This window comes from Antedon bifida, chromosome 6 (assembly GCF_963402885.1).
Source record: "Antedon bifida chromosome 6, ecAntBifi1.1, whole genome shotgun sequence".
NCBI lineage: Eukaryota > Metazoa > Echinodermata > Crinoidea > Comatulida > Antedonidae > Antedon > Antedon bifida.
Window position 1 is genome coordinate 1,298,339 of NC_136231.1, and position 26,606 is coordinate 1,324,944.

General features: G+C 31.1%; 2 protein-coding genes across 3 annotated transcripts; one reads left to right on the forward strand and one right to left on the reverse strand.

Annotated features, from left to right (window-relative positions):
* The first annotated feature begins 1,768 nt into the window (after positions 1–1,768).
* Positions 1,769–17,133, forward strand: LOC144845081 (CCR4-NOT transcription complex subunit 6-like). Its single transcript, XM_078702223.1, has 9 exons — positions 1,769–1,922; positions 5,370–5,682; positions 7,181–7,362; positions 7,930–7,998; positions 8,748–8,905; positions 9,656–9,810; positions 10,046–10,197; positions 10,777–11,013; positions 11,215–17,133. Exons 2-9 carry the CDS (start codon positions 5,384–5,386, stop codon positions 11,628–11,630), a joined length of 1,668 nt encoding a protein of 555 aa, XP_078558349.1. The 5' UTR covers positions 1,769–1,922; positions 5,370–5,383; the 3' UTR covers positions 11,631–17,133.
* Positions 17,134–18,712: 1,579 nt separating this feature from the next.
* On the reverse strand, positions 18,713–26,392 carry LOC144845118 (uncharacterized). 2 transcript variants are annotated; one of them, XM_078702272.1, is made up of 5 exons: positions 26,254–26,392; positions 25,950–26,013; positions 25,489–25,560; positions 24,941–25,065; positions 18,713–21,367 (listed from the first exon to the last, which is right to left on the reverse strand). In XM_078702272.1, the coding sequence occupies exons 1-5, from the start codon at positions 26,336–26,338 to the stop codon at positions 21,162–21,164; spliced, it is 552 nt and encodes a 183-aa protein (XP_078558398.1). In that variant the 5' UTR covers positions 26,339–26,392; the 3' UTR covers positions 18,713–21,161. The 2 variants fall into 2 exon arrangements, with proteins under 2 accessions (XP_078558398.1, XP_078558399.1); XM_078702273.1 differs by lacking the exon at positions 18,713–21,367 and adding an exon at positions 24,006–24,437.
* Between the last annotated feature and the right edge of the window lie 214 nt (positions 26,393–26,606).

A 26,606-nucleotide genomic window follows, 5' to 3' on the forward strand; every position in this document is an offset into this window, starting at 1 on the left:
TTTTTAATGTAAGAAAAAGGCTATAGTAAATTAGTATTGTGTTGAATATGTTTGTGTACACACACACATACACTAACTTGTGCAGCTTGTCTTCCATGTGCTAGTAAAAAGTATATAAATAGTGTACGTAATTTTAAAATTATCAAGCAACTTGTAATGTGCATCTATGTATAGATTTTTAAGACCATTTATTATCGCAAATGCAGATAAATGTCGCAAAAGAATCCAAAACATCTTTCTCGAGTGTCTTATTCTTACTATATAGAGGGCGGTATACATGTTATCAACAAAAAGCAACTTTTTTTTAAATACAGGAGGCGCGCTCTATTTTCTCCGTTTTTAGTGGATACAATCAGTTTTATTAGCTTCTGTTTAAAAATTAGTTTCATTATAATTTGTTGGTTTAATCATAAAGATGTAACAGTAATTATTAACATAATTTAACCGTAAAAAATAGTTCTCTAACTCATTAGGCTCAATCTTGTGATCACCGTCTTGTTAAGACTCCTCTATACTCCCCTAAAATTCAATGATTCAAGCTTCCCCGCCAAAAAATCCTCGCTACGATTTTTCACGTTTTAATTTTATATTTTGTGTATTCTAATAATCCAAAAAAAAATCACTCGGCGGTCGCTTTTTAGAGGGTAACAACCTACCATGTCAATTAAAGAGAGCCTTCCATTATTGTGTCAATCGAAGCAGCCACAAACTCCACCATTGGCAGCTAGTTTTTATTCAATATCCTTTTTTATTTCAATATTAGCTCTTAATCATTTTTTAAATTAAAAGTTAATGATATTGAATACACAATTATAATCATTTAACAGCGACTTTTAAACAATCATTCTTCAAAGACCTAACCAGTTTGGTATCCCTCATAAAAAAATCAAATCCGCAAGAAGTGAGAAGGTTTTGACTTTGTTTTAATAATAATAAAAAATACCATACTTATTCGAAACTATTGTAGTGTTTAGGGAGGGTGGTGTTTAAAGCTGTGTGTGTGTGTGTTTCGTAATGTATAATCAAATAAATTCATCCCTAATATGAAAAACACAATTTATATCAAGAAGCGATAAATAATTATAGTAATTAAAAATCATTGGTCAATAGATGGTAAGGCCCCCAGGGAGTTTTATTTGAGGGGGAGTTTTCCAGACAATGTTTTATGAGGAGGGAGGCGTTTATACGAGATGGAAATTTATTCAAAGCGAGGCGTTTATTATTCGAATAAAAACGGTACAAATAAATCGTTTTATTTTTCTAAGTCGGCCCTATATGCTGACTAAATGGGCCTATTGTTCACCACCACTCAACGCACCCAATTCCCAACAACAAAAGTAACCAAAAGCACCCCACCCAAAAGGAAACAATCAAATTCTTAGTTTACTACTTGCATACAACAACAAATGCTTTTTTAAAGATTTGTTTTGAAACCATACTTAGTTCCGTATTATTTAATAATACCATCATTGATATGACCCAAATAATAGTGGGTCGTTGGTCCTGATTACATTTTAGGGAGATTTTCCAATAATCATTACAAAGAATTATTACCTACACAAGCTTGTTTAGTTTTGTTTAATATAGATATAATTTGCAGATTGAGCTAGTTTTCTAAATTATAATTATGTTAATTAATTGTAATGTTAAATGTGTTTATTTTATAAATTTATTTTATTAAATTCCCCATTTTGTAATGGATCGTCCCAGGGAAATACTACTTGGGTTACGAGCAGTTTATTAGCATAAGTAATGAATTGACATACAATACAATTTTACTGAACGAGCCAGGGAGATAGAGAAAGGATTGGATTGGACTGCCATCTTGGTTTTTTCCTGTGGATAAATATCAAGTGCTCTGATCGTTTTCACGGGGCATTCCCGAGCAATTCAGGAGTTTTAATCGTGTAATATCGATGAAGGTATATATAAGTACTTGTGGGAAATAATTGATGTGTTTTAATGTTCAAATTATGTTACAACAGTTGAGGTATTTGTAGGGACGCGCGGACGATCCGGGGAGCGAGAAAAGAAGAGTGGCGATCATAACGCTTTGTTGTTTTGTGCATCATACAACCAAAAACAAGCTGGCTTTTCATTGATTTTTGTGTGGTATATTTCAATGCTAAACTAATGAATATTTATTTACTTAATTTTCTAATGCTTAAGCTAAATACTACTGTCGAGTGTAATTGTGCTGATAGTGCAGTTTTTAGTGAATACTAAACACACGGAACCACACTTGCTGTTTTTTCTCTGCTGCTGTGGTGTACAGGGAATCAGGTCAGATGAACTCTGAAATTACCAGTGCAGTGTAGGCACTGGGCCTAGGTTTATTTTGGTAGGCTAGATCCGGTCAAAGAAAGGATGTTTAAGCCTACCTTGTATTCTAGCCATTTTCCTTGCAATCAGTTTACTTTTTTAGATCCACTTTTCTAATTGTTCTTGCCATTAAAAAAAGGAGTTTGAGAATGGATTCGTCCCAGGATTTGACCGGTACAATAAATTGGTGTTTTCAGTACCAATTTATGAGATAGGCCTTATATGGTGGGAATTAACCACCCTAGATGCAATTAATTTTCAGCTTTGTATCTTAATTTTAAAGTGTCATAAATCACATAATTACATAATATTCAATTACTCAAATTATGTGAATTCTGAAGATCATAGTACCCCGTCTTCAATAGGCCATATTTTCAAAAATGACATTAAAACGCATGTGTTTGTTATATGGTAACCTAAAACATTTCAGCCAAATCTGTGACGTGACCTATAATGACCCATTAAGGAATTACCAATTATTAAGCTGGGGTTTGTTGGTTTAACTTGAATTCTATTTTTTCTCCTCTCATCTTTATTCACATTTTGATTACATTATTCCATTTTACTAAGTCAATGAGCTTCCAGTATTAAATATTACTGATCCTAACCAATACAGTACTGTATTTTTAAAATAATTAAGAACAGCACACATGACACAATGAGTTTAGACAGTTAGAATGTGAGTGTGATGTATAATATAAATAAAAGCTCACAATGCCTTTGCAATTCCCTAAGCCCCTTAACCTGTATTTTATGAGTTTAAGAGCTTGCGTAATTTCTCATTTTAAAAATGTTCTAAATAGTTTATGCTATGCAATATTTGCTTTACTGTACATTATTGTGCCATAAACTAGAATAACTAGTAACAAAATTTTTAAAGGGCCATACATACAGAACTACTATAAATACAGGAAAGAAATAAGTGCTGCATAGGCAGGATCATGTATAAAAATAAAACAGACAAATTTCTTGTTTCTGCCTCAAAATAAAATATTTATTATACGAGTACTTTCGACCATAGGTCATCATCAGGTACTGATAGAATATTGGTAAAAGACTGATATATATCAATCGGTATGATGATGATGACCTATGGTCGAAAGTACTCGTATAATAAATATTTTATTTTGAGGCAGAAACAAGAAATTTGTCTGTCTTATTTTTATACTATAAATACAATTTTATTAAAATGAAATTTTTGCAAATTTATGCTTGATATACTTAGGTCGCAGCAATAAAAGTAGTTTACACTGTACAGTACAAGAAGAAGAAGAATTATTATTGTCAATGTCATGGAGATAAAGAAATTATTTACCAAATTCATAATTGCATGTCTCCTTAATAATAATATTTATTTGGTCACTGATGAAAAAATAATGAGTGCTGATAGGCTAAGCCCAATTAGATTCTGCACTCACTTCATACAATACAAACAGTTAAATATTCAATTCAATTCAATTCATTTCACATTTATTCAATTAATGAAAACTTAGACAATGTAAACAATATAAACAAATAATGATTTCCTTAATTTGGATCAGACTTAGAGGCCGAGGCCTGTCTCAGAAAGACCCAACAAAACATAAATACAAAATAAAAATGTGTACAAATTAGATAAAATAGAACCTTAATATACAAGAAAGGTAATAGGGGTTCTACTGTTTCAATTTACTCGCGAGGCAAATACAGTAGTTCATTGACCTTAAAGTTACTGTAATAATTATAAGGAAATCAATGAAAATCAACATGTTTTTTGTATACTGTTGATAACCATCTCCATGTTAGCTTGAGTTTGATTACCTTATTGATTAGTATAAGATTTAATAAATAGCTATTATGATTGAATATAGGATAGTACCCCATTCATTCCAAATTGTTCATAGAACAAAATGGTTTTTAAAACTTAAAGAATGTGATATAGTAGACTATAGATTCCTATAATACTTCGGAAATAGATACAGTACCGAGAATTAGCGTTCTATAATAAGGACAATTATTGTTTGTTATACAGACTTTTAGTATATAACATTCGTGCAAAATACTGTATTTGATTAATGCATTTCTAAACTATAAAGTAACACCAGTATTGTCAATGCAGACAATGAAAGTTTTCTCATCAATATAAACAGTAAGCAGGTCTCAGATAAATGTTTAAACTTATTCACACATTAAATGGGTTTGATTAATTTTAACCTTGGGTATCTAGAAAAGCATTTTGTTTTTCAAGTCAACTATGACATTGCCGTCATTGCTCAGTGAATCAGAGTTAAGAGAAGTGATTATGTTTAGCCACCAGCCTGCAGTAGGCTCACGATCATAAGCTTACAAGCTGAGTGTAATCCTTGTAAGCTCCTTGCACAGCGTTAAACATAGAAAATTTCATTAAAGTTGACTCGGTTGGAAGTGAATAACCTATGCAAAATGCTTAATTTATGAAATGCACAATTGTAGCTGTGCATTATTTCGTTTAGCATTGTAACCGGTTTATGGCCAATATCATCTTGCTCTTTAAAAACTTTGCAGTTTTCAGACAGATTTTTTGTTATGATAGTCATTCATTCAATGTATTTGTTAGATTAGTGCTGTCTGCTATACCACTGAGACCATCTTTACTGAATTAAGATTAAATGACAGTTAAATTACGGTACAGATATGCTTGCATTACTACTTTTATACACTGTTAGTATGTACTTATTACTATATTTAATTGATGCTGAATTGAAACAGGCAAGCTGAGGATAGGATACTACTGTAGATTGTAATTGGTGACATACTGTAATTGTATAGAAACTGAAGGATGCAGCGCAAGCTGTAGGATACATGGGTGCTTAGAGCCTTCATCATTACCCCATTGTTGGGGTAAGGGGAAAAGAGACTTACAGTGAAGCATGATTGCTACTGTACAGTACTACTGTATAGGTGGAAGGCCCAAAAAGTAACATGTGTAAAGTTTACTTCTGTATAATACTGAGTGTAGGTGCAAGATGTTAAGCTGAGTGAGCCCTCTAAAGTACAGAGCATTCAAATCTTTTTTTTTATTTTCGTAGAAATTAAAAAAGGAATGCCTAAGGAGAAGTACGAAAGTAGCAAAGACAGAAGACAGCATCGCATACTCACCCCTGAGGAGGTAGCAGCAGGGAAGAAAACAAAATGGGAGGCGCTAGAAATAACGGGTACCATACGCAACGTTAGTCCAAGATTATGGAATTTAAACCATTTGACAGCGTTATACCTCAACGACAACTGCCTCCAGCGGGTACCTGCAGAAATTTGTCGTCTTACAAATTTACTCTACCTGGACTTATCAGCAAATAAGCTAAGGAGTCTCCCTGCAGAGCTTGGTGATATGGTTAATTTGAGGTAATAGTCTTAATTTATAAAGTTTTTTTAGATTCTTACATTTAATATAATAATGATAATATAGGGATGTAGACAGGTACAGGTTAGGCTTTACAAATTTAATGGTTGGGGAGGAATGCTAAAATGTTTCAGGTACCCAGCAGAAGGTTTTTTGGCCGAGTGCTACAGGTTTGATGAAATTAGGCAATGGTGGAAGACCTGAAAAATAAGCTTTAGGCTGAGTAGATGTCGCCATCCAGCACAATACATTTCATTTCTTCCATGATATGTGCTTTAATTAAAGCATTATGTATGTTTGGATGGAATTTACAGTAATTAAAAAAATTGTATGTGACTTCTACTACACAGTATGCTGAAGTATTGCAGAAAGTATTTTTCAATGTAAATACCAAAAGCTTATTCAAAAACAAATTGTGTTTACATTATTACTATGTGTATGCATGTGTATTGTAAACAAGCTATAGACAAGCTTTATTGAATGAGTGAGTTAAGAAAAGAATTAACAACCTGTGATCCCTTTGTTGCATTTTCACAAAAACATTTACAAGGATGTGGTGACCTCAATCGTGAGTGACCTCAATCTTGACTGGGTACTGCTTTGGGTTTGTGGTTGTTTATCTGTCTGATCACTATTATGTCTTAATAGATTACTATGTTTACTGGACTGTAGTACCACAGTGGGGAAAAATAATTATTTGTTGTAGGTTACCACTCAGGTTACTTTAATAACCAATGGGCAAAGTTGAGTCTATTTCGTGCCAACTTACCTGGATAAACCGACAATAGCCCTTTCTCCTCGAAGAGCGAGATATACCTCGAAAAGTAGAAATTTTCATTGAACACCCCTCTCCACAGTAGTGCTTTTTGTAATGATACAATTATCATTAATTAACCATGTAATGTCATACAGTACTGACAAATGCAAGGTTTTAATCATGTTTTTGCTTTAAAATAAATATCTCGAAATGAAGTAAATAATACAATGGATTTCATTGTGCACTGGGCGGAGTACAGTAGGGTGGGGACGAATGCGAATACGAATAGAACTTTATTGCAATCAAAGGAAGATTGAAGTTTAACAAAAGCGTTTCACTCAGAAACATAAAATGCAATATACAAATATAATAAACATTTAGAAAGTAACACATCTTAGAGTACAGTACCTTCAAAGTCTTTAACCCATCCTAAAGCATTTTTTCGGAATTCCAATTATCATAAGTTTTGCTACATCACAAGAGAAATGTCATCCTGATGGATCCTTTGTAAGAGAAAATCAACAATTACCATACTTGTTGCTACTGTAGCTACATGACCAATAAAATGTCATTTCGATAGATCCGTTGTTAAGAGAATTAAAAATTAAACAAATAAATAATACTGTACAGTTAGTAAAGTGTATTAGTTTTTTTTTACTTTCTTTGGCAAGACATTTTATTATTTACCAGTATCCGATTCTTTGAAAATAGTGTAATATAAGAGAGCATATTTTATTTTGCAGGGAACTGTTGTTAAATTACAACCATTTGCGAGCATTGCCGTTGGAACTAGGCCGTTTATTTCAATTAATCATGCTAGGTTTGAAGGGCAATCCTCTACCCAGTGACTTATTAAGCATTTACGAAGATGGAAATGGTACACAGCGACTTCTAACACAATTGTTAGATAATTTACATGCTGGATGTAAGTGCAGGCATTCTTACATTGAATTTATAATAGACCTTGTGGTGGATCAGCTCATGCCTTCCAGTTTCCTATGTGCTTTGGTTGAATTTATATAACCGAAAACCAACATTTTTACCATAGTGGTACCTCGATTATTTTGGTCAAGGTATTCTTGTATGTGAATGTCTTGTAAAATTGTATTTTTGTGTGGGTCCCTATGATCAGCTTCGGCTGGAATGACCACCCTCATAAAATTAAGTAAATGAAGGTCTGCATGAAATACAATACATAAATTGTACTAGCTATCAGCAAATTAAATAATTTGTATGTGATAATACAAAAAAAAACAGCCACAGCATTTCTTTCAGTTGGCTGCTGTTTTAGGTAGAAAGCTTAGACCATGTGCTACATAAATTGATTCTTGACCTTTGAAAGTCAAAGTTCAACAACTTCACTTTGTTAAAATTGACCTGACTGTTCTGCTTTGTTTTTTAAAACACAAGTATTACAGAATTGTATTTTTTTAATAGAGTTTCTACTGTAAACTTAATCTAATGTTATTCTTTGCTTGTTTTTTTTTTCTAGCTCCTACTGTCATGCCCCCTGTAAGGCCTTGGCTTCATCTAGCTCACCCAGAACGATCAAAGCCTGGAGGTAAATTATTTACATTTTGAGTGGAACATAATTGGAATCGTATGATCACTTTGCATTGAATAATGTGGAAAATGAGGATACTAATGTTGTACATGCATAATTGACAACCAGTGATTCCATATCACATTCAAAGAGAAATGAGTTGAACACACTATGAAACCCCAGTGGTATAATCATACAACATGCATGTAATAGAACAGAATGCATATTCTGACACATAATTATACTTACAGTACAGTATATGAATTGAGTGAATGAACTTTTAAAATATTTAGCAAAATGTGTATAAAATGTCAGTGATACAGTGATGATAAATTGTCATAATGTTTTAATAATTTTAAGCTCTGTCTACACTATCAAACCTTATGTGACAAAAAATGTGATGTGCCTATATATGGACATGATGATGTCATATCACTACCATATTTGGGCATATCACTACCATATTTGGGCATATCACGCTAGTGTAAACATAGCATCAAATTAAAGATTAGATTCCATGTTTGTCTCTTTATTGGAAAACTGCCCAAATCACTTTTTCTTTCTATGTGCCCATGGGTGTCTACATTCTAATGTTAGTGTTTGGTAACCTGTTTGTGCAAAGGTTATATTTAATCACAGTTAAACTTCTTGTATATATTTTCTCATTTGTACTGTAGAGAGTGACCTTTAAACATTACATGGTATGAGAACCAAGTTTTAGTAATGTAAAAATACAGTAGTTTAAACAATAGTTTGTTTTATTTCAGCCATTTTTTCATTGATGTGTTACAACGTGCTGTGTGATAAGTACGCTACTCGTCAATTATACGGCTATTGTCCATCGTGGGCGTTGGACTGGGAGTACAGAAGAAAGGGCATCATGGATGAAATCATAAATAACAGTGCTGATATCATATGTCTTCAGGTAACTCCTTCTAAATTCTTGCAAGTTAATTTCATTTGTCTGAACTTTAACCTTTGGTTTTCCATTGTAATTTAATCCACTTGTTCACAGTACAAAACACATTTTAAAGTTAATCTTGATATGTATACAGTACAGTGGACCGTATTGATTGCAAACTGTGTTTGTATTAAATACTTCTTAATGCTACTTGTGTAGGATGTGTTCTATGTACCCTAGCATATTCACATAATATATAGCATGATGTACTCTAATTATTCTTCATTAAAATCTATTTTTAATTGAAAATGTTTTCTATTCATATTTAACAAAGATCGTAATTATTTATTAATGAACTAAACATGCCTGAGAAAATTGTTCTTTGTTCAAATTAATACTTTATTCATAATGTCTTTTAATAGATTGGAAAATTGCTTAAAAACCTCTTTTACAATGTATTAATATAACATTGTGACCGGAATCTTGATTTTGTAATTGTTATCTGCTTTGAAATTTAAAAATAATAATTAACATTGAATAAAATTGGTTTGACTTAAAGTAGTAGCTGCTTGGATGTTATTGTCGGATATGCAATTATTAGAAAAGAGGCTCCAAATATGTTGACAGAAATAAACTTTATGCTAAGCAGAATAAGTTAGTTAAAGCAACCATACAGTATTTTTCAGTACCCTCTACATACAAATTTGCACTTTGCACCGTTAATTATTGGGCCTAATTGATACCATCTAATTTAATAACAAATTGATTTTGCAGGAAGTAGAGACAGAACAGTACTTCAACTTCTTTTTACTGCAGTTGAAGCAACAAGGGTATGATGGTGTCTTCAGCCCCAAATCAAGAGCAAAGACCATGGGAGAGCATGAGCGAAAACATGTGGATGGATGTGCCATCTTCTTCAGGACAAGCAAGTAAGTTTTACCATTGATTACATTCTTCATTTCTTTATTCAAATTCAAAACAAACAAACAGTACAAGAATGAATTCAGGGTAGCACAAAAAAGTAACCAATGGTCAAACTTATTTCCATTGTGGCCCTTAAGGATGAAATAGGTACAGAATATAGTTTAATACAAAATTAGACAATTACAATTACCTGTGTATTTTAAGCAAACCATGAAACTAATTAATTGTATTTGAATCTAGATTTAGCCTTGTCAAAGAACATCTTGTGGAGTTTAATCAAGTTGCAATGGCAAATGCAGAGGGTTGTGAGGACATGTTAAATCGTGTAATGACCAAGGATAACATTGGCGTTATTGCCTTACTGGAAATGAGAGAAGGATGTATCGATCCATGTAAGTATAGTCTTTCTGATCCATTGACCATCTGAGTTCCGCAATGAAGAAGTTGAGATGTTTTATTATACATTTAATCCTGTTACCACACCATAAATTCATTTTAGATATAAGTGGAGATATTATATAATTGATGTGTAGATGTAGGTACACATAACCAGTCGTGAACTGGTTAATAATAATATGGGTTTATATAGCGCACATACCACTCAAGGCGCAGCCTAAATTTAGGTTACCCAGCCTAAATTTAGGTTACCCAGCCTAAATTTAGGTTACCCAGCCTAAATTTAGGTTACTCAGCCTAAATTTGGGTTACCCAGCCTAAATTTCTTCCTTCTAGCTCTGGTAATAAGAAAGTTGATTAAGGTTTTATAACAAGATAAATGTTTACCTATGACCTACTCTAATAATCTAATATATTATAGCATTTTTTGTATATATTGGTTAAGTAACTAAATCCTTGGGTGTCAGTATCTTTAAAAGCACAATAAGAGATTGCCCAGACCTTCTATCTTTATCTACAGAATATGTACTATTTTCTACTAACTACTAATGCTTGCTTTATTTGTTATTCCATAGCATTTAATTCCGAGTCGACTCCAAGACAGCTATTGATGGTTGCTAATGCCCACATCCATTGGGATCCAGAATTCTGTGATGTTAAGCTTATCCAGATCATGATGCTTATGAAGGAGCTGAAGAAGTTTCAGGAAGAAGAGTCACACAGCTTTAGGCCTGGGTCATCAGGGTCACAGAATGACCAACCAGCAATTCCACTCTTGTTAGCTGGTGATTTTAACTCATTGCCTGAATCAGGTAGGCTTTAGCTAATAGGCAGCTTTTAAAAGTTCCTTGATCACCCCTCTGCAATAATGAACTAGTCTGGCATAGACTACTGTGCCAAAACCATTGTTCACTTTGTAATTTTGTTTCTTGTGGTGTGTATTTACAAATGCCTTATTTCTCCATGTTTTTTAATAATTATATTATAATTGATTAATTTATGTTTTGTTTCAGGTGTGATTGAATATTTGGCAAAAGGAAAAATCTCACTGAATCATCCTGACTTCAAAGAGATGGATTACAAGAAGTTATTTAACTTCAGCAGCAGTCCCGAGCAAAACGGTCACATTAGCCATTCCTTCCGCCTGCATAGCGCTTATGAAAACACGCACATGGATTTTACGAATCACACGTTCGATTTCAAGGGTGTTATCGATTATGTATTTTATTCAAGTGACTTTATGTCGCCACTCGGGGTCCTTGGACCAATGAACTGTGACTGGTTTGAGAGTCAAAAAGTCGTAGGCTGCCCGAATCCAAATGTGATGTCAGATCACTTCTCGCTGTTGGTCGAATTTGAGATGCCATTGAATTTCAGCAACAGCGTTACGGGTGGCGGCAACAGTCACATCGTGCTCTCGAGGCGGTAACAGCCTTGGTGGCGCCATTTAAATTCAATGATAATCTGTACAGTTGTGTATATGAGTTATTTTTATGTCTCAAAATTTAATAGAAATGACTAAATTTAAAATGACGTAATCTGATAGATTTTGCAGTAACTGCTTTGGTGGCTTTGTAACTGATGTTTGATAAATTGTAAAAATGCACTCCTGACCTAAGCCATCCTGACCCTTTACTCATTATTACTAGCCTTAGTGTTATTAATGCAAAATAATTAGTACTTGTTGCATACAGTTCCTAAGCCAAGTGTTCCATTTTAAAACTTATTTTAAAACTAGATTTTTACTTTTCATTTGATATACAATTTGAATTAAATTTGTTGAAAAAAACCCCCCAAATTTTCAATTCTTCTACTTAATACTAATCATGTATTTATAAAATGGAAAAGGTTTCTCCCCAACATTTAAATGTTTTCATTGTGATAATGTCATAAATGGTTTGTGATTTTGATGATGTCATAAATTGTAGATGATGTCATTATGATGTCATAAATGGTTTGTGATTTTGATGATGTCATAAATTGTAGATGATGTCATTATGATGTAATCAATGGTTAAAAGGGATATTTCTTAATCATTTTATGAATACTAACTGATGGCCATTCAACCAGAGCATTTATCCATATAATTTGATCTTTATAATATTAATAATTATGTCCTATCATCAATTTTAGACACCACTTTGGAACACTTTTTTTAAGTTTTTTTTTTGTATTTAATATCCGAGGGGGTTTATTTTTTGCAAATGCATTAAGTTGTAACAAGAATTCAAAGTAAAAACCATAGTGAGTATTTTAAAAATAGGTCAGTAAACATATCGAACTAGGACCAAAATATGTGCAGTTACTATTTCATCGTTCAAACTGAAATGAAATTCATTTAGTTTTCGAAGCGACCAATGTGTCCAATTTAGATATTTGTCAGAAACTGTAATGAATTCTGGCAACACATATTTTGTGTCTATTTTATCGACTGTTTTATTTAGTGTTCCTGTAATTCAATGTAACGGTTGCGTTAATATTTTAATTTGATTAAGATGTGTCTAGAAAAAACAGTAATGTGAAAATCACATAGTTTTAGATTTCAACCCAATTTAACACCATAATACTGTTGATCCTTACTATTTGATATGTCAATATGTACATATGCAAATAAATGATTATATTTGCATAATATTATGTACATATGGTTTTACATTATGAGTACTTTGTGTATATCAATTTTATACATATTGTATACCATATGTATTTACATATACTGTATGTATATATGTGTGTGTTATATATGAGCATATGTATGGATGCACATATATGTACATATTTTTTGATATTACATGTGCATGTACATTTACTTGTTTTTATGAAACAACGATATAAATGTACATATATGTACATATTTTTACATAAAAATATGGTTGTGCATATAATTATTTACATGTTTGTACGTGGTTATATAGATAGGTGTACATATATGTACATATTTCATAAAACTGGTTTATGTGTCCATACATACACATACATGTGTACATATACAGTATATGTACCATATGTACATATATGCACCTTTTTAATATCCGTTTGCTTTTGAGTAAATTAATTGTATGTTTGATGTCTGTTTATCATAGATTAAATCACACCGGGTTGAATCAACATTTCTATTTTTCATACTAGGTTGGTTTCTGCCAGTCATAAAAGTATAAATATTTTATAAAAAAAAGAGAATATACAATTGTGGCTAGTTTTGACAGAATTCAGTCTAATATCATTTTCTTATACCTTACACTTGCACTTTTGGTTGACAGGTTTTTGCAGCATATTTGGCCCAATTTTTGTATACATTTTTATTGGGTCATGTTTTGGTAAAAGTGTAGTCATTTGTTTGATCTAGGTAGAGTTTGTTTGCTTGTTGCAATACCATTTAGTTTTGGACATGACTGTTAAGAACAAACACCTGAAAATTGACCAACAGCAATCATGATAGAGTCATTGGCAAAACGGGTGTCGGCCTAGGCTGTGCCTGCTGCCCCGATGTTTGCCAATAATTCTGTCATTCTACAATGCTGCAATCATTTCAAATCTCCATTTGATACCAATGTGATATCATGAATATTAAATAATGTCATGTGAAAATGTAATGTTCACCAAACAAATTTTGGTGATAGCACAAATCGCAAAGTATTTTTTTAAAATCAATGCAATTGAATTCTTTTTCCTCGAAGGTATTTTAAAATTCAAGATCCTGTCAGTTTAATCTAAATTACGCAACCATAGGTTTTTGTTTGTGTCTGTACAGCTTATTTTTTCAATTGTTCATGTAATGATAATTCTGGTCTAGCCATGTAGTTAAGTTAATTTTTAACGTTCGTAGATGGGGTCAGAGGTCGATTTGCAAGCACCACATTTTAGTAGATTGTTGTATTTGATCAATTTTGTATTTTTTCCTTACTTGACACTGGCTTTTCCAGGATTTCAAGTGTACAAATTTTAATTCAGAACATTGTATTTCTTATAAAAACCTTTTTTTATAAAACATAAAATGAAATTTACATTGACGGTAACAGAATTAAAATCAGTCTGTGAGCCCATCAATTATGTAGATTAAATGAATAAATTGGTGCTGAAGGTGTTAGAATGTGCAATTTAAGAAATGGTCCAAATAGAATCTTTAAGTGTAAAGCATTAGTGTCAAAATGCTATACACTTTCTGTCATTGTTTTATATGTCAGAGCTCTAATTGAATGACGTATATGGTTTTATTGTTCATTTGGTTTCATGAATCGTATCTAATTAGGACTATATTTTATACTACATACAAGTGACATCCTAGAATTAAAAAGTTTGTGACATTCAGATAACCGTGACATCTTCAGTTGAAAGTGACATCTGTAGGTGACATTTGACCAAAGGGCAATGACACTTATAGGTGACATCTTCAAATGTTGTGTGTTCTTTCTGATGGCAGTGTTGGTGTCAACATCTTTAAGCCTGGTTCCCACTTGCACGCAACGATGTAGTCGAAACGCAAATGAGAGGACCATTCACAAGCGACTGTCATCAACTTGTGGTGGGCTTGCTTTGCGTGCAAGTGGGAACAAAGCTTTAGATGAAGAGAATAATCATTAAAATGTGCAATTAGTCTTACCTAGAAATAAACAAGTTTTAAATGTGAAGAATGTGCATTGGCAATTGGGAGGTTTACTCCGTTTTAATGATTTGATTTAAATTCAATGAATGTTTATTTCTAGAGAGACTACTACCTATTTTTATATGGAGGAGGGTATCTTGTGAATATTTGTGTAAAGGTCATGTCATAGTTCAATTCAACCATGACATCATCATTGTTATAATAACAAATTATAAGGTTAGGTTGCTTAGTGTTGTTTTCATTCCAATTTTGTGACACCAAAGGTGTAAAGACAAGAATAATAATTGTAACATGTAGATTTCTGAATTGTACAAATCTAGGGTTCATCGCAAATAATTGACCTTTAACCTTTGACACTTGATACCAAAGATGCTGGAGTGAACAGCTTTTGAAGAAGACACTGTCATCATCTTTTGAAACAGTACTAAATTTGAACAACCCTGAAAATAAGTTTACATAAAAAAAATTACAAAAACATCAAGTCTTGTAGAAAAAAATGAACATTTGACTGGGAATATATTTTCTAAAAAACATAAAATATGATTTTGAAACATAAATTGCAGATCTTGTTAATGTTATATCTTTTGTTGGGCGTTTCCTTTTATTAGGCCCGCATCTTGCAATTGTAACATTTTTAGAATCAAAATTTTATAATGAATTTAACGAAATATGAGTGAATTATGTCACTTCTCAGGTGGTATTGGTAAATGCAATGGTCACATCTATGTTGGTCTGTACATTCCTATATTTGAAATATTTCAACTCTTTGGTTGAGACTTAGAAAGTATTTTAGAACAAGTGTTATTTTTTTTAAATTTTCAATTGTAGTCCATTGTTTAAATAACTTCAAAGGCCGAGACAATTTGATAATGGAAATATATATTTGGTGAATGTATACATAAAAGTATGATTTCTTTTCATTTTCCTGATAAGTATATAAAACATTTAAGTCACTCGCTATCCATGCATTTGATGTATCTCAGGCCTGTGTATCTAATGTAATGGTAGGCAATCGGTGAACATTGGTTTTTTTTAAACAATATAGCAGTTATCTTTTTATAATCTCTTATACTTCATGGATAATTATAAAATCTTATTATGTCCGAATTATTCTAGGAAAAATGTATATTCTTCAAACACTGATATTTTTTTTCCATTGGGTATATTTTAATAATAATATTTGTTTATATTGCTTGCAGCCAACTTTCCAGAAACAGATCTCTCTGAAAACCGGAAACTTTCCCGAAACCCAATTTGGTTTTAAAGGTCCCAAATCTTATTTTTGTAGTATAAATAATTCTGAGATGGGGAGGGGGGAGAAATTGGTGATGTAACAAAAATGTTCCATAAGGGGTGATTTAAAATCCAATCTGAAAGCTAATTTTTGTGGAGAGTTGGCTGTAGTCACGTCTGTGACACGGGGAAACTTTTTTTTATATTAGGCATTTATCATTGAAACAAATTAAAGAAATATTTCAACACAATGGTGTATAATTCATGGTTTAAAAAAAATAATAATGTTTTTGAGCAGCTGAATGTTCACTCAATAACAAAACATAATCAATTGTATTCTGAATGTAAAATTTCAAAGCACATTTTATGTGAATATTTTAATAATTCGATGTGTAAATTTAAATCCCATTTTGATGCAATACAGAAAATCCAATAAGAAAAAAAATATATTTTCAAGTGTAAAAATGATTTTTTTTATACAATACCTATTATGAAGGTCGACATTGTATCAAAATGTATACATTCGTTTTTAATTGTATTTTTAGCCAATTCTTGGTACTGTATGTATAATTTTCCAGTATCATAGGCAAGCTCAGTGATACAGTGTCATATATGTATCACATGTGACTCATGTATCATAGTCTATAAGCCTACCTTAGCATAGTACAAGCACCATATGTGATATATATGTGATACTGTATTACAAAATTTGCCTATGATATTTGCCTATGTGGAGATACAGTGAAGAATTGGGCTGTATTTTAGTTGTTTCAAATCTATTATTTTTGTTATTATATATTAATATTATAAACGCATCGTTCAATTTGATTACCAACAACATAATCATAATAATATTCAGTAAGATCTTTTGTAGAAACATCATTTTGATAGATTGAAACTTTGGCGATAAAGATGTATTTGGACCATTTTTAAAAGCACCTACTACAGTGAAAGGGATGTTTAAGTTGATGTACTTTTTTGTTTTAGTTTGAATAAGGTTAGCCATTAGGCTTCTGTTGTGGTTAGCTTCGGTCTCATCCATTCTTTGTACATTAAACAAGGCAATTGTAACATGTTGAAAATAAAGATAATGTGAAATAAACACTGATTTTGCTTTCTGTTTGGAGGATGATTGAGTAATCAATGACTGGAGTGATATTGTGATGATCATGGTCACTAAACCTCTGTCTACACTATCAAACTTTATGTGACAACAAAATGTGATGTTCCCATATATGGACATGATGATGTCATATCAATACCATATTTTGGTCACAAAACACTTTTGTCACATACAGTTTGATAGTGTAGACAGGGCTTTAGTTGAGGATCGGGGATTACAGAAGGTTTATAATACAGTATACTACCAAAGATACTCACCCTAAAGCTCTGTCTACACTATCAAACTAGTTGGACAAAAAAAGTGTGATGTGCCCAAATATGGTGGTGATATGCTCAATTATGATAGTGAAATGACATCATCATGTCCATATATGGGCGCCACATTTTTTGTCACATAAAGTTTGATAATGTAGAGGCAGCTTTTAAATGTAGTTTAGAACCTTCCAAGTACAATTTTTGTGATTGTGATGACCATTATCCCAACTTGCCTTCACACCCCTCTCAGGATGTTTGAATATAGTTTATAACCTTCCCAGTACAATATTGTTGATTTTGACAAATTTATTTGTATAGAAGATAAACTATCTTATATTTTTGACCAATCTTGGCTGGCTACATTTTTGTCACTTGTGTGGTAGAGACTTATAGCCTGTAGGTGAAATTTCCTGTTGTCCAATCAGAAGTGTTCTAGTTGTCCCATGACCTAGATGATCGTAGGGGCATAGTAGATGAGATACAGTAGTAGTACTCATCATAATACGATACACAGGCATAAGCTATCTCCTCTCTCACAAGTGAAAATACAGACACTTTGTTATACTACACAAGAAAACGTTTATTACAATAAAATTAAATACAATGTTGTAAAAACAGCCTCTATAAAGAATACCAAAAATAACTCAATAAGTCTTTGTATCTAAATTCATTCATTTAGTCTAGTTGTATAAGCCATTATGCTCTATGTATGACATTCACTTTAGAAAAACCAACCTTGATAGGCTTTATTGAAATACTGTATTAATATAGTGCGTACTATTGCACGCCATGTGACCCACAATCATCCAATCAAATGACAGGAATTTATTTAGGTGTTATATAACAACAATTATTCTACACTTTGAGTGGAATGTTATTATTAATACTATACAATTTTAGAATATTAATTTACAATATAACAAAAATGGAATCTCATGAAATCGTTACTCTTTAGTAACACTGTGCCTTGATTTTGAATTTTATGAAGATATAATAAATACATAATTGTTACTTTTAAATTCCAGACATTCACCATACTGCGATAAGTTGTGATTTAGTCAAGGAAGTTTACTCCTAGATAGCAATTCAGCCAATTTTCAGCTAAATTTTTTGAAAACATATCAGCATCTCACCCAATCGGTGCCAGTGGAATGGTTGTGAATAGAATAAAGAACACCCATGTAGATTGCTTATAAGTGATCAAGTGTGCGAATAGGGGCAATTTGGTGTCACAATTGCTACAACTGATCATAATATTACACACGTCTGAAAAGGGTATAAATGAGCATTCAACTATGTCCTACAATGTGAACTTGTTATTATTAATATGAATCACTGTATATACACAGTTTTAGGTCTACTGCATGCATACACTCATCATCAAGCATTTTATGTTATCTCTCATAGCTATTTCATTTATAAAACTTCAATCAATATGTTATAGAGCAAAATTCCCATTAATACAGAATAATGTGGAATAGCATATGCTGAATATTTATATATACAGTAAATAAAGTTTTTTTTTAAAATTAATGCAAACATTAATACAACATATACAAGTGTAATATTTAAAGCATAAACTGTGCTTTAGTTGTAAATTATTGTTCTTTCGATTATACAATCCATTCAATTAAAATGTGCGTTGTGCATTCATTTGCTTATAATGAAACTAAATCAGTATACCTCTTACGTACACTAAATATAAAAAAGAAAGGAGAAAATTCTAATACATATTTTATAGATAAATATACAGCTCAATCTACTATGGAATATTAATAATAATGAATAAAAATAACACTTTAATATTGTAACACTATACACAATTATAATAAACAGTGTATAAATTGAGGTATATTAATAAAATAATGTGCTAAATGCTAAAGTGCTTAAAAGTGAAGCAAAACCATGTCGCTATAAAAAAGATAAATAGTTGTATGACAAGAAACACGGCTAGAGAACCAACATATATATGTATTTACATTTTTCTACACTTCTTTTTATTGTTAAACAAGTAAGGAAACAAAGTTAAGTAAGGAAACAAAGTTAAGTAAGGAAACAAAGTTAAGCAAGGAAACAAAGTTAAGTAAGGAAACAAAGTTAAGTAAGGAAACAAAGTTAAGTTAGGAAACAAAGTTAAGTTAGGAAACAAAGTTAAGTAAGGAAACAAAGTTAAGTAAGGAAACAAAGTTAAGTAAGGAAACAAAGTTAAGTAAGGAAACAAAGTTAAGTAAGGAAACAAAGTTAAGTAAGGAAAAAAGTTAAGTGAGGAAACAAAGTTAAGTAAGGAAACAAAGTTAAGCAAGGAAACAAAGTATAGAAATGCATTAAAAACTAAAAATCAAATAAATATTAATGATGGAAGAAATTGATATTGCACCTTAGCAATAAAAGATTCAAATGTACTATACAACAAAAAACTAATTAAAATTTAAGAATGACTACATAATCACTATTATTATTTAATTCAGGTTATCCTCCATGTAAACAAATTAGCAATGTAGTATATAGGCCTACACTCATTGCAGTCAGACTAAATTATATAAACTTGAAATTGAACCCCACCACTCTTGACACATTCCTTTCTTAGCGTATTCATATCTTAACGTATTCATCTTAACACATTCCTTTCTTAACGCATTCATTTTTTAAAATATTCATTTCTTAAATTAGTCAAAGTACTTTCCTTTTAGGCCTAATTTTCCTACGCAGACACCTTTCTTTTGTCCTAAACCTAACCCCTAATTTCCTGTGATCCAGGTAGCCTAGGCCTATCATAATACTATAACTTTTTTCTCATTGTGTAAGGTAATTGAACAACATTCTGTCAAATCACTATCATAGGCTACAATAAAATACAGGAAAGAAGGAAAAGAATAATTGAAATAATACAATAGCACTCTTTCATTAAGGATAACATATATATGATCGGCTTCAAAGATATCTTTTTAATTTAATTTTTCAATCAATTAATGTAGGTTTTTGCAATTTAATCTTTTACTCAAATGGACTTTTTTTATCTATTAAAAATATTTTGAAAAAAAAAATTGTTAAATTGATAAAAATGATTTTGATTGCAATGTATATAACTGTACCCTGTACGTTGAATAGTAGGTATTATATTATAATACCTACTTTCTTGTCAAAGTTCCAAAAGTGTTGTTTTTTTTATTTCAAATATATTTTTTTTATATAATTTCAAGGTGAATAGAAAAAACAACATTTCCTAATTATTGTTTATTTGCTTTGGTAAAATTATTAGTGCAACATTTTAAACGGATTTGTGAAATGTTTATAAAAAGTACGTTTTTCAATTCACCAACTAGTTTTGGGTCTCTTAAATCTTGATGATGCCGTTTTCAATACAGTATGAACATTTGAGATTTGACACCCATAACTATATTCATCAAATTTATTTATTTTATATCATTATTTTATTAAAATTAAAGTTTAAATATTTGTTCAAATGGAATATAATATGCTTGGAAATGTTTATACTTTTAAAATTATTTTTGTTTTTTGTTCATATTTTCACAAATTTTCATAGTCGATGGACCCATTAGATTCGGGTGCCCGATTTTTTTTTTTTCCACTTTTCGTAAATGTGAGAATTTATAAATGACCTATAAAAACTTATGAACAATGTGTAAATACTTGTTGAAATGGAATATATGTTTGGAAAGTTGTCTGCGGTACACAATCTTCAAATTTATTCAGAGGACACCCCAATTTTAAGGGGACACGCAAATCTTACGGATATCGCGATACCCCAGCATCACCAGATGGGTCAGTGTCATCGTCGTAAGAACCAGTTCCACGTGCGCTCTTGGCTGGCTTTTCCTCAACTGCTGTCACATCATGGAACTCTTCTTTATTCTTTTCGGCTTTTGGTTTGGGATCTCGACCCTTTAATGTTCGTGCGATGTACATCACGCCAAGAATATCGATCATAATGGCTGTCAAAATAAAATAGCAATATCTTGTATTATTTACACTATATAAAATGTTTACACTTCTACAAAATAAAAAAGATATTGCAAAACTTAAATAAAAGTAAATTAAATACAAGATAACCAGGTACTTTTGTTGTTTTGTTTGTTGTCTATTAATATAGCTGATAATTGGTAACATACTGTAGGCCTATATCTTTCAAGTTTTAATACAATGATTAATCACATTCAGATTTTTGAAGAATAAAATAATATAGATTTCAAGAATCCAAATGAAGTGATACACATATGGACTGAAGAATGTTTGTTAATTTTAAGGTAAAAAAATTAAATATTAAGAGTACTAAACAGAATACCAAATCAGTGTCGTCCAAGAATTAGCCCAGATGCCCGATAGTTAGGGCAAGGTTGATTAGATATTGCATAATTTGACATTAGAATAGTAATCATTTGCAGCTATATTTGAATTGAATCGCCTGTAATAGGACAGTACAATATTTGGTAAATTTTTTATTATCAAGTTCAACTTTTAAATAGACAATACATCAATGTTACTTTTATTTTTCATTCCAATATGCTCTGTCTACAATATTTATCAAACTTCTTGTGACAAAAAATAAAGTGATGTGCCCATATATAGACATGATGATGTCATATCACTACCATATTTGGATATATCACTACTATATTTGGATATATCACTACCATATTTGGATATATCACTACTATATTTGGATATATCACTACCATATTTGGATATATCACTACTATATTTGGATATATCACTACCATATTTGGATATATCACTACTATATTTGGATATATCACTACCATATTTGGATATATCACTACTATATTTGGATATATATCACTACCATATTTGGATATATCACTACTATATTTGGATATATATCACTACCATATTTGGATATATCACTACTATATTTGGGCACATTACATTACATAATTTGATAGTGTAGACAGAGCTTAAGATATATGTACACATAAACAAATTGACATACCTATTATTTGAACAGTACGGCAAGAGTATTCCATTTTGTAGCAGTTCAGATTAAAATTGAAGGGAAACAAACCCATCACCAATAAAATGTAGAATGAAGCCATGCAATGAAATATGAAAGAGAAGAAAAAATAACATGCATTATGAAAATGATGAAAGTTAAATGCAGTGGCTACTATGCACCATTTATAAACAGATTGATTTATGAACATTTGTCAGATATTTTAAAGATTAAAAGCTCTGTCTACACTATCAAACCAGGGAGTTGTAAATATTTTACAACTCCCTGATTAAACTTTATGTGACAAAAAAATGTGATGTGCCCATATATGGACATGATGATGTCATTATCACTACCATATTTAAGCATATCACTACCATATTTTGGCAAATCACACTTTTTTTTTCAAACTAGTTTAATAGTGTAGACAGAGCTGTTGGTATATTGTATAAAAATACCAACCATGCAGTGTATTATAGCCAATGCATGAATTAAATGTAATTTAATGTAAGAAAAAATTATCACAAAATCATTTTCTTGTGTAGTAATCAGTAAAAAAGTTGCTTAAGGAGATCTCTAACAAATCAGAAAGTATTACTGTCATCAGTCACAATTCAAACTTTTAGGATAAAAAATGATCAAAATATTTTCAAGTATTTATTTTTTTAATGCTAATTTCTCTTGCTACAGGAAATGGTTAAAATAACCAGGAGTAGTTTAGTTCAAAACTCCTGAAATAACATTGTGTGAAACAAAACTAAAGTAATTAACATTCTGTACATAAGTACAGTACTGAAAGATCAACCTTTTTAACATGGAATTTCAATTTTTATTTAAATAAAACAAAATAATATTCTATTAATAATAAATTTATGATTTATACTACATATTACAATCAATAATTTCTTTTAATTATAAATGCATTACTGTACAGGTATATAATTAATAATAATTCATTATTAAAATTCCTATCACTAAAAACTATAAAAAAAACATGATTGAAAATATCATGTAAAAGATTTTTGTTTTAAAATAAGTACTTTAAAAATTATTAAAATATAAAAAAAGTAACCTTTATTAAAACTGCATTATTAGATAATGATTGTTGTACATCAAATATTGAAACTAGTTGAATAACAATAGGCAATTGATTTCTATTGTTGAAAATTGTAAGCAGATGGTTTGTTATTTAAACTGTGATATACAGTAATTGCATCGAATCAGCAAATTGGAACACACAGGATTTGTATACAGATTTATAGTATTTAGACTCACAAGATTTACTGTGTTAAAGAGAGACCTTTTTATTCTATATATTTCAAATATATAGACTAACATCACTCTTTGTGAATACTGTACTAATAGTAATACAAATGCTACCTCAGCAGGCATCTACTAACAATATCACTATGTGAATGACTGACTCCTTGCAGTACAGGGTGCATATACTGTACACTACTTCAGCTCATCATAATGGGACCAGGTTATGCATGGTTATTTTAGGAATCTAAAGCATACTGTATTTAAAATGTACTGATGTGATAGGCTTGTATGTTAAACTATCTCAGTCCCACAATAATGCCTCCACACCCCCTCCTACCGGCCACCAGATCAGGCTTAGGACATTCTATACTATACTGAATTGATCGGGCACTCACTAACGCACTAACTAAACAATAATCCTTGGTTTAAATTAGCATATATGATAATAAAGAGTATTCTTCGTTAATTTTAATTAATCGTTAATAAATTTTGTATAAATTAGTCGGACAATATGAAATATTTTGTAAACAAATTGCAACATAAAAATATTAATTACTAAAAAACTATTAAATAAAAAACTTCACATTGAAGTAAGAAAGTGCAGGTTAAGAAAAGAGAAAAAATTAATTTTAAAATGTCTAGAATTTTTTGTGGAAGAAATATTAGGAGAAATGCAGGTCAAATGTTTTCAAGTGATTGATATTCCTCTCGTTGTGATTCTATTTCCTTCACTGTGCTTTCGTACAGTGTGTGAACGCAGTACAAGATTCCCAGGGATAAAACTAAAGATCCTTTTGAAGCAAAATAAATGAAAATAATATATCAAATTAGGTTGGCTACGCTATTTACAGGGAGGAAGTTTTTCAAAAAATTGGCTAACTTAATGAAAAAAATAAAAAGTAAAAAAATTATTTTTTTAATTGTGGATTTAATTTATTGTATTACAGTCAGACAATTGTTTACTTTTCATTATAATCAATTTTGACACAAAAATAATAAATCTTTTTTTACAAAACAAATTACAAAATGTGTACAGTAATTAAAAGACATATTGACAAATGTACTTCAAAATTTCAATAATATAATTGTATTTAAAAGAGATATTATCTAAAACCGATTTGATACAGAAATATGGATCTATTCTGTAACTACACAAGTTCCACTAATAATTGATTACCATGCCTAATACTGTTGAATGCTTATAAATTATTATTATTACTAATATACATTTAAATTTTTTAATAAATTGTATAGCTAAGGAATGCATTTTTACAAATTAAAATCAAAATCTTACCACAAATGTAATTAGTTCCAGGATGTATCCATATAACAATAGAGAGAACAATGTACAGGCCGCCACGCTTCCAATTATCAAACCATCGCAAACAAGCCCAGAATTTTCCACAACAATTGTTTATGCTAGAAAACATATATACATACATACATTTATATCTCTTTTCATGTATTATACATATATGTCATGAGACAAGCTTTTGCTTTTAGTGCGGGTCCCAGTTATTATTGTTTTAACTGAATAAATGTGCATGAATGAATGAGGAAAAATGATTGAGATCATCTCAGATACATCTGCTTGATAGATTGATATAAATTATGTATGGTATGATATACAACCAGAACAATTTTACTTTGATAAAAAGCAATGCTGTGGCTGTCATGGGTTCCTTATCCAAATTTCCTCAATTGAGGATGAATTTTAACAAACTACTGCAGTTACATGCAAAAACATAGACATTTTCCCTAAATCTCAAATAGGCTGTTGTCTGGATCTTCCCAAGCAATTCGAATAAAGTCTTTATAACCTTTGACCTTCAAAAAACTTACTTGCAACATTTATCTAAACATGACCCAATGAGAAAGGCTCCTTCTAATAGAGTTAAAACAACAGCTACAAATCTGTGTAATGAGAAAAAAAGTTGCAATAAACATAAATAAATTGTATCAGTAACATCAATTTCAATAATTTCAAATTCGTTTAAAAGAATCAGATCTGAATCAGTTTCCCAAGAAAAAAATTTAATAACAAATTAGGCAACTGTAGGATTCATTCTTTCAAGTTAGAAATAGTGCGTTCTTATATTAATATTAATAAATACCAGTATGAGTAGAGGCCGAACGGTAATATATAAATAACAATTTACAAGCCAGTCATAATGCACAATGTGTAGGCTACACCATAGCCATAGAGATCTCTATGGCTACACACAGGATAGGGAGTGAGTGTATTTTATAAAATATAATTATTTATATTAACCTCCAAAAAAAACCACTAAAATTATACTTACACCAAATATGCTCCTACCCATGGTGTCACACTTGTACAAAGATCAATACCAATAGCCCATGTCACTAAAATAAAAATGTTTAAATATAATAGTGTATGACGAAGGGTTTGTGTCTAGGCTAGGCCTAGTGATGATAGATGAACAGCTATGTTGCTTGCTAAGGCACAACTGAAAAGTGGGTCATTAATGCCTTGCAAGACTAACGCTGGCTAGCCTAGCTTACTTGCCTGGTGGGCGTGTATTTACAATATAAATAATGGGTTTAATCATTGTTTGTGTTTGTTTCTTATCATTGTTATCTTACCTACTGCAGTCAATATTCCCCATGCACGTATGATTAAAGTGTAATGCTCCCAAATCCAAATGCAAAAAGCATTATTACAAGCCATGTTTCCGGCTTTATCTAGGCCTCTGGTAGCTTATCTCATGAAATATTTTACTCCGCCTCGATTGCGCCATCTAGCTCGCTCGACTCTCTCTCTCCCAGTCGCCGTGTACGTATCCGTATTTTAACGGAATTGGCTATTTACACGATAATAATGTACTGTAAACTGAATATGCGTAGAGCTAGCTCTGTGCATAATAATATTTATTTGGATCAACACTTTTTTAACATACAAGAGAGGGGAAAATTGCGATCTCAAACGATTTTTTGTA

Excerpts from the sequence above, each read along its gene's own strand:
- LOC144845118 (XM_078702272.1), bottom strand. The coding sequence starts at position 26,338 with ATGGCTTGTAATAATGCTTTTTGCATTTGGATTTGGGAGCATTACACT. Across the intron at positions 26,014-26,253 it reads GGGAATATTGACTGCAGTAG|TGACATGGGCTATTGGTATT; the intron begins GTAAGATAACAA and ends TTTTTATTTTAG. Across the intron at positions 25,561-25,949 it reads TGGGTAGGAGCATATTTGGT|ATTTGTAGCTGTTGTTTTAA; the intron begins GTAAGTATAATT and ends CTCATTACACAG.
- LOC144845081 (XM_078702223.1), top strand. The coding sequence starts at position 5,384 with ATGCCTAAGGAGAAGTACGAAAGTAGCAAAGACAGAAGACAGCATCGC. Across the intron at positions 7,363-7,929 it reads AGATAATTTACATGCTGGAT|CTCCTACTGTCATGCCCCCT; the intron begins GTAAGTGCAGGC and ends TTTTTTTTCTAG. Across the intron at positions 7,999-8,747 it reads AGAACGATCAAAGCCTGGAG|CCATTTTTTCATTGATGTGT; the intron begins GTAAATTATTTA and ends GTTTTATTTCAG.